General features: G+C 39.0%; 1 protein-coding gene across 1 annotated transcript; it reads left to right on the plus strand.

Moving 5' to 3' along the window:
* The first annotated feature begins 10,055 nt into the window (after positions 1–10,055).
* Positions 10,056–15,809, plus strand: LOC121960972 (kappa-type opioid receptor-like). The gene is made up of 3 exons (XM_042510876.1): positions 10,056–10,122; positions 10,444–10,697; positions 15,425–15,809. Exons 2-3 carry the CDS (start codon positions 10,453–10,455, stop codon positions 15,807–15,809), a joined length of 630 nt encoding a protein of 209 aa, XP_042366810.1. The 5' UTR covers positions 10,056–10,122; positions 10,444–10,452.
* Positions 15,810–16,136: the final 327 nt, after the last annotated feature.

Genomic DNA, 16,136 nt, shown 5'->3' on the forward strand with positions numbered 1-16,136 from the left:
GTAGCCTCCACATACAAATAATGCAAGTCAGTAAATATGTTGCTATGACGATGGCAGCACATGTAGATGCAGCAGCCAGTAGCTCCTTAAATCCTTGCCTTTTTTTTTTTGCTATTGCTATATTTTTTTTTTTTTCTGACTCCATGGCCCCTTCTGCTAAAACACAACCTTTCTATGAATGTCAGCATATGCCATTGTGGGATTCTTGCAGATTTGTTTTTCTTGGGAAAATGTTGTGAATTAATGATATCCATGCTCTGGCTCCTACTGGTCAATAATAGATCAGACTTTGTAAGATTCTTGTGTCCATTCTGGTGAACAAACAAATTTGGAGTTACTGAATTGCTTTGTAATGGCAAACAACTTGATTCAAAGAGGCATGTGTTCAAAACAAATTTGGGTGCAGAGCATTACACTTGAGTCCCCCCACTGTTTGAATGAACGGCTCAGATTGAAGAACACAGCTTGAACAATACAGTTCACACCATCAGGGCTTCTCCTTGGTGAGTTTACTTAGCGGATTGTAGAGTACTTTTTTCCAATAACACAAAAATGCTTTACTACCTCCGTGTCAGGAGGAACCACACAACAGCAGAGCAACACGCTCAATTTCCCACATATACTGTGTGAATCCTGCAGGGAAAACCTCAAAGCCTGAAATAGCTGCTCTCTCCTCTGAACCTACACATTCTCCTTCTCTGCCTTTTTGCCTCATGTCACCAAGTGAAGCTCTGTAGGTAGACGCTTCCTACTAACTTACTACAAGAGAGATGTTTTGCTACCAGAGATCACATAGTGATAGATAGATGCCTCAGTACAAAACCCAAGAGACAACCAACACAACAATCTAATGGGCGCATGCAGCCCATTGACTGTATATAAAGGCCGACAATGTGCCTCCACTTACCCCCGCTGTAGTAAACTAAAGTCAAAATATCCTTGATAGGGCCGCTGCCATCTTTAGCTGGTGACATTGTTTGAAACTTGTTTACGCCATAGCGTTTTCATTCTGAAGTCTTCAGTAGTGCCGCTTTGACTGTACTTTTAGTGTATGATCCAGACATCAAAAGCCACCTTTCATGTCAGCATGATACGCCACAGAACAGCGTCAGGGTGAAACGCAACTGGTAATGATGTAATATAAGGAACGTGAGGGCGCATATAGGGCGGGTCGGAGGGGAAGTAGGCCCAGCAAAACCGGGACTTTAAGGCTGGAGTCCAGTGTTTGCTTCCTGTCTGAATGTGATGTGTTCGTTCTAAACCTTAACATATGCATCCCCTAATCCTTATCATGCATGGCAAGGTGTGCATTTGCTGACGTTCCAACATTAGTTGCCACATGCTTTTGTTGGCTCAACATAACCCCGTGCAGTGTAATCCTGTCATCTGCTTGCGTTGACATTGGCATCCGGGTATGTAGAAGGATACCTAGAGCATAATATGTAGACGCCAAAGTTTACTGCACAGTGACAATATGTGAGGTCTAAAGGATAAGAACATGTTGTGATCTCCGCCAGTACTGACTTTCTGCCAAAACACTCGTCCGACCAATCATGAGATCATGACCTTAATTACATGAGTAGTAACCCATAACCAAGCTTATCAGAAACAAACACTTGAACAAACATCAGAGTGATGATGTCTACCTTAAAAGACAGAAACCATCTCTGGGAAAAACTTATTCTGGGTTTACTTTGAGTTGTTCGTTTGGTCTATGTCCCATTTATGGATTTGCAGGGGTCAGCTTTATGACTTGTACTGCAGCCAGACACAGGGGACAGTCCAGATCTTTTGACACTAACCAAGAAGATTTAGAAAAGAAATCAAGAAGAAAGCACAGTAGTCTGGAGAATGGGTAGCTATTCCCAAAGCGAATGATTCTCATACTATACAAAATATCCACTTTTCTTAGTTTTTAAGTGGTGCCTGTTTTTCATTATGAGGATTATGTAAATTATGTGAGGAGAAAAAAGGGCATTCTCAGGTTTTGATTAAACTAAAATGGAGAGGTTTTTGGGCGTGAGCACTCAGTGATGACTCAAGGAGATCAGAGCCATAAAGTTTTGACACACCTTGAGTGACTTTTTGCAAACAACAGTAATTGCATTATTTCCTATTTAATCTCTTCTTGAAAATAGGGCTTGCAGACTTTAATTGGTCTGTCTCAGAAATCCTTTTAGACAAAATTTTCAATAGCAGGGCCATAAAAATTAAAATGCATGACTTTGCTTGCATAATTTCAATGACTGAACTTAAATTAGATTCAAGATTCCTCTTTGCACTATTCATCTCTCGAAAAACAAACTTGTCATGGCATCCATCTGTCCTGTCATGCCTGCGAGTTCAGACAAAGCTGTGAGAGATACTGCCACACATTTTCACAAAAGATTAAGATTATGAGCACACTGAGCAGTATTGCATTTAAGTAAACAGCTCGATCAGTCATCCCCCCTGTCAAGACTAGATTCATAAGATTTTGCAAAAGTGTTTGTGCTCACAAATATCAATAAGTTGGAGCTGTAATGCTCAAAGTAGCTGTTGAGATGCAGATGGTCAGTTGCAACCTTCACTGCACTGTGCCGAATTGAAATAAGGTGTTGGAAGTAACTTTTTTTAGAGCTGTCGTCAAGCAAAGCTTCAAAACATCTACGACATGAGGGGCTACAAATCCCATGTTTCTGTGCACACTTTCAAAATAATTCAGAGCGTGAGTCACGTCAGATGCTGTCTGTCGGTGAGCACAGAAGACACAGACGTTCAAAGTAACCTTCTTAATCTATTTAATCCCTCACTGTGGATATACACTTGAAATTCTTACACTGACAGATTGTGTCTGTTTAAATATAGACAAGAATTTTCCCTAAGCTCAGCAGGGTATTAGTGTGCGTGGAGGAACGGGTGGGATTTGGTGAGAATATTAATGTGACGTATTGATTTCTGAGGTGAAGTTCTCTTGAGCTTGCACCTCTGCAGTGGGGGTCAGAGGTCAGGGCCAGTTAGAGAGCTCTGATGGTTGTACAGTTTTTTTTAATGTATGCCAACACACAGCTGGAACCAGATTTGTTTGGATGATTACAGCAGTGGTGGACATTAGATTAAAGCAAAGAACTATTTTAACGGCAACATTATTTAAGATGTCACAATGAAATTCACTTGTTTATCTGTTTGCTATTTAATTGATGCTATTCCAAAGTAAGATTTTTTTCACGCTTGCAACGTGACTCTACAGGTCCACCACTTTGGTCCAGACTGAAATATGCCAACAACTGGATAGATTGCTTTGACGTTTTGTAGAGAGATGTATGATCCCCAGAGAAAGATGCCCAAAACCTAGAGATCCTTGACGCTTTCTCTAGTGCCACCATGAGGTTGACATTTGTGGTTTTAAGTAAAATATCCTAACGGCTACTGGATTATTTGCCATGAAATCACCACAAATATTTCCCAGTGTCCCCCTTAAGTTGAACTTTCATAGGTCTACCTTTGGTCATGCTGTGACTTTTTCCTGATAACCATCATCAAGGAAAAAGTTACGTTTGTCCACTTATGACCAAGTACCTGCTAACCTAATGACATCCCCATCAGCCTCCGCTGCACTTTGTTTTTAGTGCTAAATAGCAAATATTAGCATGCAGTAAGCACAGAAGAGCCAAAAACTGCAGTTCCTCTAATGGCCACTTGAGGCTGGCTCCAAGAGCGAGCCAGTCCCCGTGGACCCCCATTTTAAAATGCCCAACTTTAAATCAGAAATAACGTGTTTAAAGATTGGTACAAAAACAGTTTTGGTCTCTATAGCTAATTTCAACATTCATGAAAACTGCACAGGGGGTGAATTTTTATATGAGCTCAGGTATCAGCCCTTGGTGAAGAAGCTTACCATTGTGAACATGTTAGCATGATAATTATGCTGCGTCCTAACTGGATGCGACTTGCAACATGATGTGCCATACCATTTTGAGCTAAATTGTTGTCAGACACCCCATTTAATTTTTTATTCCTGTCCTTTTCATTGAAAGCACCACTGTGGACAAGGAACGGCTGATTCACAAGGTTGAAATGAGGAATTATCAAAACAATATCCTGTCAGCTGAGCACTAATAACAACCTGCTGCTGACTATATAACAGTCTTATGTTATTGTGTGCCATCTCTACTAAACGTGTTCCTGTTTTAAAAAGTATGAACATAGGAAGCAAGTACTCCCCAATCTTTTCAGTGGTTATGTCTGTATTCTAACGCCTCTAAGCGCACAGCTGATAGGTAAAGTTTTTTTTTTTTTTAAACAGATTCAGTGTGGACAAAGAGTGTCCAATATAATAAGATTGGGCACACAAGTCTGTTTCTAGTGCTCAATAACATATAGTTTATATACTGCTGCCTGTAAATAGAGCTGTAATACAACTTAATATGATTTATTAGAAAAATCACTATAAAGGCTCAATCAATTACCCAGTGCACATTAACAATAACTGTCTTGTCATATTTATTTTACTTTTTTTTAAAGTTCAAATTGGCTATTACATCCCATATACAACAAAATTGTGTCAGCACCTACATATAATTGCAAAACAACATTTTAAGGGATGTATGCAACATAAGTAAAGCTCTATTGTCTGTGCCTGTATAGCGATTGAAGACACTTTGAGTTTGCCGGTGTTGTTCAAGCATAAGACTCGACCTTTTGTTTACCCTCAGACTGAACGTAATGTAACAACAGTTTCTTTTCTCTTGACAGCTGTTTTCATTCACTCCTTGTCTTCTCTTCTTGCATTCTTTAAATTTTTTATACCATCTTATTGCTATTCAGGGCTGTAGAATTTCCCAGCGTGCACTGGGTTAGAAGCACATTCATATCTCTGCTGAAAGGGACACTGGGGAGGCTGTAACACTGTAGTTTGACCAGGTGCTGGAGAAACTTTTTACCTCCTTCTCTCGAGCATTCACTTCTTCTTCTTAGTACCAAGACAGCTCAGTCAATGTGTGATCCTGCACCAGTATTATTGCAGCTACATTACCTGTATTTGTGCTTTCAATGAGCAGGGATATAATATCAGCCAGTTACTGGAAAACAAATGAAGTAATGACTTTGTAGAGTCAGAATATGCAGATTTTGAGCTGTCACGCCAAAATGAAGTTGTCGCCTAACTTCAGCACATTCAAAGATAATTTCTGAAGTTTTCCAGCTTTAGGAAAAACTGTTTGTAGCGGATGAAAAACTCTGGAAAGAAATGATAATGAGCTTGTTAAAAGTTATAGTGTTTACTGGTAATAACATAAAAAAGGAGACATCTCACAAAATTAACAATCAATGTGGCTGAATGTGAAATATCTATCTGCAGTTACTTTTCCATTTACTTAATTTAAATAACTCCCAACTAATTGACTCGATTGCTGGAGAGACATTTTTGACTATAAAGAAATGTAATGGAAGCAGATACGCGGAACAGGAACGAGCTCGTTCATGACTCAGCAGGGAAACTGTTCAAATTATTTTCTCTCTGCAATAATGACTTTTGACTTTTCATTGGTTTTTCTCCCTATATTCAGCATAATTACTGACAGAAGCTCCACAGATCCATTTCTTCCCGAGGGCCTTGAGGAATCAGCAAATGAGACCTTTTTCATCCCCAGACATTAGCTTTAGTGTAGTAGATTGGTTTCTCTGCTGGCCGATGACATGCCGAGGATGAGTCACAGTATGATACACTTTAAATCACTGTTGCATAATATCCACACAAAGCATCACCCTAATGCATTCAATATAAACATTTCTGTGTCTTTTATTTTTAGTCTCATTGTTTATGTGCCCCCTGCAGTCTTAATGGTCGCTATCTCTGATACAACTGAAAAAAAATGATCTAATGTAATGAATCATATCGTATAGGCTCCTAAAAGAGGAAAAAAAAAAGAACAGAAATTTAAATTAACAAGCCTGGCTTTCAGTGAAAATCTCTCAGTTCTACACAATAAGAACAAAAGCTTTTACTACCTACTCTTGACTAGTCACCTTCCTCCTGCCACATTTTCACTTTTAGGACATGGTTTTGTTTGATCCCTCCACAAATACACAGACTCACTCCTTAAAAATGGAATACAGACTTGCACTTGTATAGCCCCTGCCTAGTCTTAAAAGCACTTTTACACTACATGTCACATTCACCCATTCACACACAGTTTCATTTAAGGTGCCAAGTGCTACTCACACCTTTTTGGGGTTTGTTATCTTGCCAAGGACACTTTGACATGTGGACTGTAGGAGCCAGGAAACAGGCGCAGATTTTTCAATTACTGGACTATTGCCCGACCTCCTAAGCCACCGTTGCCGGAAAATTCAGTATAACATCAATATGAGATTATGACCATTTTCTCATACTTTTGATATTCAGCTTCTGTGAAATAGCCTTCCTTTTGTCTCAGCCTGATCCTAATTTAAGATCTTAAACTCCTCTTTTTCTCTCTCACTATATGGATATTTATTTGTCTGAAATATCTTGATGGGCTTACAAAGGAGTGCAAGTTAAAAAAAATTGTCACAGTGTTCAAATTTAAGCCTCAGCTCTGTGTATTTTTTCTGTTCTTAGATTTGAGAAACCTATGAGCACAGAAAAAACCATTGGCCATTGAGAGCAGCAACATTTTTTGGCCATAACTTAATAACTCCTGCATTAATTAGTACAAAATTTCACACAAATGTCTCATAGAGTAAAATGATGACCTGATGACATTTCATAATTAAAATATCAAAGTTCGCTGTGACATCATGCTCTGCAACGCATGTTAGTATACTTAATAAAACAATATACTATGTTGGATAAATAGTTGTACATATATTTCTATTGTTAGTAGATTTATCCGTCAGAGCACTATGTATTATGTTATACATTACAGTTATTAAATGTTTCACTGCTTTTCATTTTTTTCTTATATGTTACTGTGTTTTATCTGTTTTAAGTGGAAAGTGAGTCCCATTTTCTTTTATACAGCACAAACTATGACCATACTTAAAAGAGTTAATGTTCCATGTAATGGCTCGATTAAACCCTGACATATTCTGCAGCTCGAACGACCAAAAGCTGGAATGGCTGTTTAATTTTGATGTGTTTATAATGGCCAATTTTGTTGCAAAAGCCTGCAAGAGAAGGCAGTTGTTTAGTTAGTACTTATTTTCATTTTTCAGTGCTACACAGTAACTGGGAGATATCCATAAGCTTTGTGTCATTCAGCAATGATCTGATTATGTGGGATGCTTATGTCGCTTCCTTTTCGCCCTTCCTTTTAATATTGTCTTAAAATATGAATGCTTGACTCTGGGCATGGCTCGTTTTGAGTTTATGAAATCTTGTAATCACATGCAAGACATGATACGCTAGTAAAAAATAAAAAATATCATTCATTCTTAAAAGACTTTTTGGTAGATTTGGAAGGGGTAGAGCTGCATGTAATGCACCTGTCAACATAATTTATATATTTTAAAGTCCATGAAAATCAATTTCATGTAACCACGTTTTACAGCTGGAGTCTGTGAAAGACAAACTAAATGCTATCAGATCTAATGACGTGAACAAGCAATTGTCATAAAATTAGATGAAGTCATTGAGGTTATGTTGAGGGACTCCAGACACAACATTACTGTGAGACTAGCTGGAGAAAGATGCAGCTCACACATTTGTGCAATCTGCCATTTGACACACTTCACTGGCTATCATAATACATTCACTAACAGCCTGTGGTGCCAGTATTACGGGATAGAAAGCTGTTCCCTGGCACTGTCACTGCAAGGGGAGAATAGAGCTCGATACATCAGGCGGGCAGTGGGGGCGGGGTTCTCCAGAGTTTAAAGCTACATTGTTCAGTAGGTATATAAATATATTTTTCTATGCTACCTTTAATAAAATGTATATGTTGCTCCTCAGACCTTCAGTCAGCATTTTCAAACACTGCCTAAAGCAACAAAAAATACCTGTCTGTTAAAGATCAAAAGAAGGAACGTTTTGAGATCTGCGGCTGAAATGTATCAACTTGTGGCATAAAGGTGAAATGATAGGTCATGCTGTTTGCTGGTTGGGTGGTTTGGATCCTGTCTGAGCTGGACCTTGATCATATATCATCTCCCCCTGCTGTCCCTCCGGACTGTGCCCACTGAAGCACAAGTTTCCCGAAATGTGCAGCACTGCATCCAAGGAAAGTGGTTATAACCTCAGTGTTGCCTGATTCATTACTTCTGCATTTCCTCCCCTCTGTCTCACCCTCACCTCCCCCCGAGTCTACTTTAACACTGAGAGAAATTGAGTAAATTGGCCACATTCATTTGAAATTTCGCAACAGAAAACATTTTTATGCCTCCAGAGAACTGCTGTGACATGAATATAGATTTTTTACATCATTAGAGTGCAAATGTATTACATTACTGTGGTTTAACCCTTTTAAAATTTCCCAGTATATAAATAGCATGTCTTTGTTAATGATTTTACTCCAATGAGACAGAAGATTGTAAGAAGCTGTGTGCCTCCCCGCAGGTTATTGCTCTGTCAGCTCATATTTTGGGTGAAGGTTGGCTGTTAAATGTGTGTGTGTGCATGAAATTGCTACATAGTGAGGACCGAAGCATGTTTTTAACCATAGAGTGAGGACATTCTGGGAAAGTTAGGACATTTTGGCTGATTCTCACTTCCCCAAAGACCTGTTTGAGGGTTAAGACTTGGTTTTATTAAAAAACACAATGTGGTTGTCTAAAATCCATGAAAATGATTTTGGTTCACTCGTTCAGAGAGGATCATTCTATTAATGTTAGGTATGTTAGGCTCCTATGGGTCACATAATAATGCTTTTAAGGTGAAATGTGTAAGATTTTGGAGGATTTAGTGGCATATACAGCAGTGAGGATTGCAGATTGCAACCAGCTGAAACTTCTGGTTAGAAATCCTTCAGTGTTCATTGTTTTTACCAGGAGCTGAATTATCCAGCGAGGTCTGCATGTCCTGCTACCATGTCTTTTCACTGTTGTTCTCAGAAAATGTAAAATCCAGATGTTTGGGAGGGTTTAAAGGAAGCTGAATTGTCTGCAAAAGTCTCTCTCTCTCTCTTAAACAAACAGACCTGGTAACCAGCAAAGTCACTGAAAAAAGCAGTGTTGCGTTGAAATATCTAAGTTTTTTTTTGATGTTGCTCATCCGTAGTGGCTGGTAATTATTGTGGCTGATGCAAAAATGCATATGGTTAATTCTAGAGCCAGTATTTTGTCTGCTGTAGGCTACTGTAGAAACATGCTGGTGCAACATGGAAATCTTAATGGATGAGTACCTGCGTCCTATAAATGGCTCACTCCAAGGTGATAAAAACACCATGATTTTATTTTCAGGTGTTTTTAAACTAATGAACATATACTTGATATTCAAATAATAATAATAATAATAATAATAATAATAATAATAATAATGATGATGATGATGATAACTTTATTTTTATAGCACCAGAATTAAGCTATTTTTTAGAAGTTTTTAGCAAATATAAAAATAAATGCATTAAAAGACAATAAAAATAATAAAAGAGGAAATCTAACAAGGCGACAAGATTATATTTGCTCTCTGCCAATACATCGCTCTAAATCCTACACACTGGAACTTAATGTTAAATTAAGTTCTAAAATATTTAAAACACATTAAAACACAACAATAGTTAATGATAAAATAAAAGCCTCATGCTATTAGTGTAAATTATGCATAGCAAAATCATAAAAATCACTGTTTAAAATCACACACACCATAGATCAGTAAAAAAGGTATTAGCGGGGAAGGAGACTATTAGGTTTGAATCGGGTTTAGAGTAAGGTTCTTGGGAATACATCATGTCAACGAGGGTCCTCACAAATGTAGGAGTACAAGTGTGTGTGTAGGGGGGTGTAGTGTGTGTGTAGTCAGGGGGCAGCCTGACTGCGCGCGCCGCTTCTCCATCAGTGCGTGTGCACGAGTGTCCGCAAACCGCTGCTGCTCCTCTCCGGGCGCGCAGTGCCATCCACAAACTTTGATGCGCTGTATCCTTCACCACGGAAGAAAACAACCAGGCTGAATACATTTTTAATCAGATATATTTCTCACACTGCGTCCGCTGATTCGGGTCCATCAAGGTGAGTAACCAGCGAGCTGCAAATTACAGTAATGTGTTGACGTTTTTACCTGAAAGCCGAGAGCCGCAATGTGACCCACGATGACAGCTGGGAGTCGGAGGGCATGTCTCCCATCATCCCCATCATCACTGCAGTCTACTCCGTGGTGTTTGTGGTCGGATTGTTGGGTATTAGTAATTTGGTGCGTTTTTCTGGCTCAGTCACACCACATTATTTGCCCAGTTTATTAATAGGCACATCACTGCTCGCCACGTAAAACAATTAATCCACTTTAAAATCTTATTTTGGAGCTTCTTCTTCTTTCTTTTTTTTAACAAACAGGTATCAAAAATGGAAAGCACTCCAGTGGAAATATTCAAAGAAGACAATAAGTGCCTCTCCTCGCTGCTGGAGGACTGTCCGCTGAATTCTTCAGCCTGGATGTCCGGATACTCCGAGAGCCGCAATGTGACCCACGATGACAGCTGGGAGTCGGAGGGCATGTCTCCCATCATCCCCATCATCACTGCAGTCTACTCCGTGGTGTTTGTGGTCGGATTGTTGGGCAACTGCCTCGTCATGTATGTCATCATCAGGTAAGGTCGTTTTGAAATACAAGAAAGGTGTACAGTACAGTAACTATACGGAGTGCCTAGAAATCCACTGTAATTCTATATAGCAATACAATAGGAATGTTATAATGATTTTAGGTTGCTTTTTTTGGTGTTTGAGAAAAGATTAGTTTTTCCACGTGCAAGGATGCTTAATTATGCCATATGCTTTAAGAAATACAGAAAACAACAGAGGTGCAGCCAGACGAATATGTTCCTCCACAGTCATTGTAAATGTTATTACTTGCGGTGAGGACACTGGCACCAACCCTTGGGCTTTCACAGTGACCTCGAGGCCATCTGGTCTATGTTATGTTTGTCCTCAGTGCTCTTTAATGGCAACTCTATTACTCCAAAGCCCACTTATCCAAATGTCATTCAAAGAGCTGGCATCAATGTGCATGTTAAATGGGAGGGACAATATGTAGGGGAGAATGGGGCCGGCTGTCATGCTTTTTACTTTCATGTAAATCACTCAAAAATTGTATGCACAATAGATTCCCTTTAAATGTGTTTGCAAGTGACTAAGGGTTGGTTGTCCTGATGTGATTGTAATTAAATGCAGGCTTGAAATTAATTTACAAAGTTTAATTTCATTGAAATGTTTAATTGAAATGGAACAACCTAACACATCTCCTGCATTGAGAGAACATAAACAGGAAAAATCGTTCCTGAAAGTTAATTTCTTTTATCTTTACGGAATTATATAAACAACGAAACATATAAAAACCAACCCAAAAAACAGAATGTGACAAGCATCTCTCTACTGGGATGTTTTGCAAGCGACTAAGCTAACAACCACATGTTGTAGCCAAGCAGCAACCTCCAAAGCTGTGAAATGAAGCCAATGTGGAACAGAAACAGTTGCAGTTCCTCAAATGGCCACTTGAGGCTGACTCCAAAACATAATAAATCCCCATAGACCCCCATGATAAAATGCCCAAGTTTACAGCAGAGAAAAACATGTTTACAGCTTGATACAAAAACAGTTTTGGTCTCTATAACTCATTTCTATTTCTAAACTATTTTTTATTCCAACCTCTCATTCAATTATGGCCATTCTGGTTCTAAAAAAACAAGATGTAGATGGTGAAAATGCTCGACTCAAAGCTTCAAAACAGCAGTCCAGAAACCAGTGAGTGACATCACGGTAGCTATGGAAATTATTTATTTAGTCTATGGTTGTAGAAACAAACAATCAAATTATTTCCTACCTCTCCCCTTGTACCTTTCAGTTGTTTTAGTACAAAAAGTACTCTCACTCTGCAGCGACCTCTGGCTTACATGGTAGTGTTAGCCCCATATAGGCTAAGTCCTTTGCAGTGGCATGGGTTTGATTCATAATCAGAAACACTTTATTGATCCCTGTGGGGAAACTTTGGTTCATTACAGTCATTCTGATGCCAACATAGAGAATTATTGAAAGTAGAAATAAGTACCAGTGCAAGTATATAAAAATATAGAATAGAAATCCAGTCAGAGTAAACAGTTAGCACAGTATGTAAATGTATAAATATCTAACATAAAGTATGTATAGTATGTTGAGTATGTGTGTAAGAATATAAATGTAAGAAATACAGTGAGACAATTAGCACTAACTTTGAATATTAAATTCTAATATGGATGATGTGCTGAGTGTCTAAAGTGTGTAAAATATAAAACGGTGCCTTATGCTGCAATGCAGTGTATAAAACTAGTATGTAAGTTAAAAATATAATAAACATTTGTGCAAAGCTACAACAATGAACAACAGAGATATACATAAGCAAGAATAACAATAAGAATATATGCAATATATACAGTGTGTAACATATAAAATAAAACTTATGTTTAAGAGTTCGGAGAATATTGCACATTTGAGTAATTGCACAGAGGAATGCTGTAGTTAAAATATTTCACCAAATTTGTCAGTTAAGACAGTGATATAAAGTTTTGTTGCACTATAACAATATTTTTGCGCATTTTAAGTAATAATGAATAAATTATGGAATTTGAATTGTAGATGAGTGCATGAAGTCCAAGTGACAGTCTATCGACTCAGAGTCAGACACTCTGAGGGAGGAGTTGTAAAGTTTGATGGCCACAGGCAGGAATGACTTCCTGTGACGCTCTGTGGTGTATCTCAGGGGAATCAGCTATTGCACTAAATGTGCTCCTGATTCCAACCTGCAGCCCTTTGCTGCATGTCATTCCCCCTCATTCGCCTCGCTGTCAAGTGTCTTAAGACTTGGACATACTTTTTGCACGTCTGCAGACAGCTGCAATCGTGCGGATGCGACACTGTTCTATTCATAGTACACTTATGGTCCGTGTCAACCGTCAGCAGTAAACGGAGGGCTTATGGTCCTTCTCCTGCCAACAACTGGTAAAAATGAAACTGCAGGATCTGGAGGGAATGTCTGTGTCCACTTCATTGTGGTGTGGTGGCTGCAGCTGGCTTGACTGAAGTGTTTTGGACCGGAGATTGGAACAAGAGATTAGAGCATGCACAGTCAGTGTACTTGCTAGGTGCACAGTCTGAGCACTCACAAAAAAAAAAGAGCTGCACAGGGACGTCACATGGGTGAATGATGACATTCACGTCATGAGGACAAAAGCAGAACCTTGCGGACACATGAATGGAAAAACTATGAATTGGCCCTTAATCCTGCAAAGACCCTGTGGGTGACCTCTGACCCCAGTTCTAAAACTTTTAACAGTCCTACCAACATCTTAAAGCAGTACCCTGTAGTGAGCAAGGTCTAATGACTGTAACAACCAACCCTGTTCTTCTCCAAATATATATATATATGAATACAGAGAGACAAAACTGGAGGTTTTTTTTTTTTTAAATAATGCTTTCATTTCTGATTCAATGTTAATGTGTAAAGAATGGCAACACTGATTCTGCCTACTTCAAAACTTGCCTGTTTTATGAATCTAATAACCCTCAAGGCCTCCAAAATATAATAACAATATTGTGTAAATCTTTCTGTTGGACACAATATTTATCACAGTTGAAACCTGTGGTGCTTTGTCAAAGCTGATAGCCTGCTTCCACCTCATTGGCCTTTATTTATGGTGTGTGAGAGCCAATAAATCTCCTTTGATGTAATGTGAAACGCAGCAGTGGCATCCAGAATGTCTGGGACAGTAGACAACAATTACCTCAAATCAGATTGATTGCGATGCCTGTCTGTAGAAGCCAATTTCATCTCTTCAGTTACAGAAAAGGTTGTTCGTTTCACTGTGTAGCTGCTCCGTAGAGGATGCTTCAGCAGCAGGAAAAAAGCGTTTCATGTTGATTTAGTGCAAACGAATATCTGAAATTACCCTCATCCAGCACTTACAAAGAGAGCGTAGGCCACATATTAGATGTTGAGCTGTAAGCCGTTAGTAGAAGTACCTGACATGGTGGTTAACCCTTTATGGCTTTAATGGCTGGTACTATTAAAACCACCTTAATCAAAATTTTTATATGAACAATGGGTCAAATGACTACATGTATTGTGATTGTAATTGCTCCATGTAATGAACTCACAGATGATTATCACCCATAGACTGTGTATAACAATGGACGACATGTCCCCTCTTACCCCCATTATAACAAACTGAAGCCAAAATATCCCAGATATGGCTGCTGCCACCTTGTGTAAGTGACGTCATTCGGTGCCAGAGTCTGCTCAGTAGTGATCTCCCCCAGTATCGAGTTCCCACATAAACACCATTTTGACAAATCGCGAGCACAGCTGTCAGATAAAACAACCTTTTTCTGACAACATAACAGAACTTATCAGAAAGACAAATGCTTGAACATACAGCAGCGTGATATGAACTACCTAAAATGACAGAAACCATCTTTGGGAAGTAGATTGTTGATGGGTGTAGTTCAGTCGAAAGAAATTAGTTCCTACATGAAACTGTTCACCACAATGTCTGTGGATTATCTTGAGTAAGCAAGTCATGATTTCTGGAAGGAGACATTGCTGTTGATTTTTTTTTTTTTTTTGGCAATTTGAGCACCACAAGCTAAGTCCCATAGAGTTCTATTATATGCTATTAAAGTCAGACATCTCTACAGCCGATACCTCCAACACTCGGCAACTCACACCAAAATAATCTAATGTAGATTTATAAATAGAACTATGAGTAAGAGGAAAAATTAGTATTTTTGATTTTGTGGTGATGTCATGTGTAGCTTTATATACGGATTTGATTATAAATAATAAATGCTCCATGTGATAACTAACATGTTTTTATTATAAACAAAAAAATCGCATCGCTTCCTGTAACCATGATAATATTACTTAGTCACTATGAATCAGAAAAGGCAACTCTGAAGGATCTCAGTTTAATCCCAATGCTTCATAACATCCTGCTGGCACCAACACGGGCAAAATATTAAAGCTTTGAATTCAATTTTAAAATTAAACTTTGCAGAATTCATCACATACTGCTTTATTGGTATTATAATTTAATGAAGGGAAAGCAAGTTGGCTACACATGACCTGCAAACGGCAGCATGCTATACATAACAATGAAGTGTGAATCAGAAAAATTACATTACAGATTCAAGAAGCAGTGTGGACTAATAGACAATGTTTAATTAATAATGAGCCAAGAGGGAAGGTCCTCTAAAGAGCCAGCCGAGTAATACGGACGGTTGATTAGCTCAGGTCGTCTCTCTCCTCTTCACTATTACCGGGAAACCTTGTGTTCTACATGTCTAACAGGTACACAAAGATGAAGACCGCCACAAATATTTACATTTTCAACTTAGCGCTCGCTGACGCCCTCGTCACCACCACAATGCCCTTCCAGAGCACGGACTACCTGCTGAACACCTGGCCTTTTGGTGAGGTGGTCTGCAAGGTCTTCATCTCCATCGACTACTACAACATGTTCACCAGCATCTTCACTCTCACCATGATGAGTGTGGATCGCTACGTGGCCGTGTGCCACCCGGTAAAAGCCCTGGACTTCCGCACTCCGATCAAAGCGAAGATGATCAACGTGTGCATTTGGATCCTTTCGTCGGCCGCGGGGATACCTGCTTTTATCCTGGGTGGCACCCAGACGAAGAGTGGTGAGGAAATGAATAAAGCTGCAAAGTTTTAGATTTTTTTTTTTTAAGTCAAAAGACTTGCTTAACCCTTTAATGTCCTGCTCAACAAGCACATTTTGAGTCACTGTATCTTAATGAAAAAATGTGTTGAATTGAACTCAATCTGAATGAGCCGCCTCTACCATTTATTTTAGGTATGTTAAGCTAAAACGATCCACTAGATGCCGCTGTGTCTTCAAACAGTCTGCCTTATCAGTTCGCCTCCTAGAGGGCGTTAGACAAATCGCACCACACCTGAGGGCAGTGTGTGATGGGATTTTTCTTTCGACATGTTATAGTTTCAGAGGTCTCACCAAACAGAGTGATGTAACTTTATATAA

The sequence above is a fragment of the Plectropomus leopardus genome, chromosome 21, assembly GCF_008729295.1.
Source record: "Plectropomus leopardus isolate mb chromosome 21, YSFRI_Pleo_2.0, whole genome shotgun sequence".
Lineage (NCBI taxonomy): Eukaryota > Metazoa > Chordata > Actinopteri > Perciformes > Serranidae > Plectropomus > Plectropomus leopardus.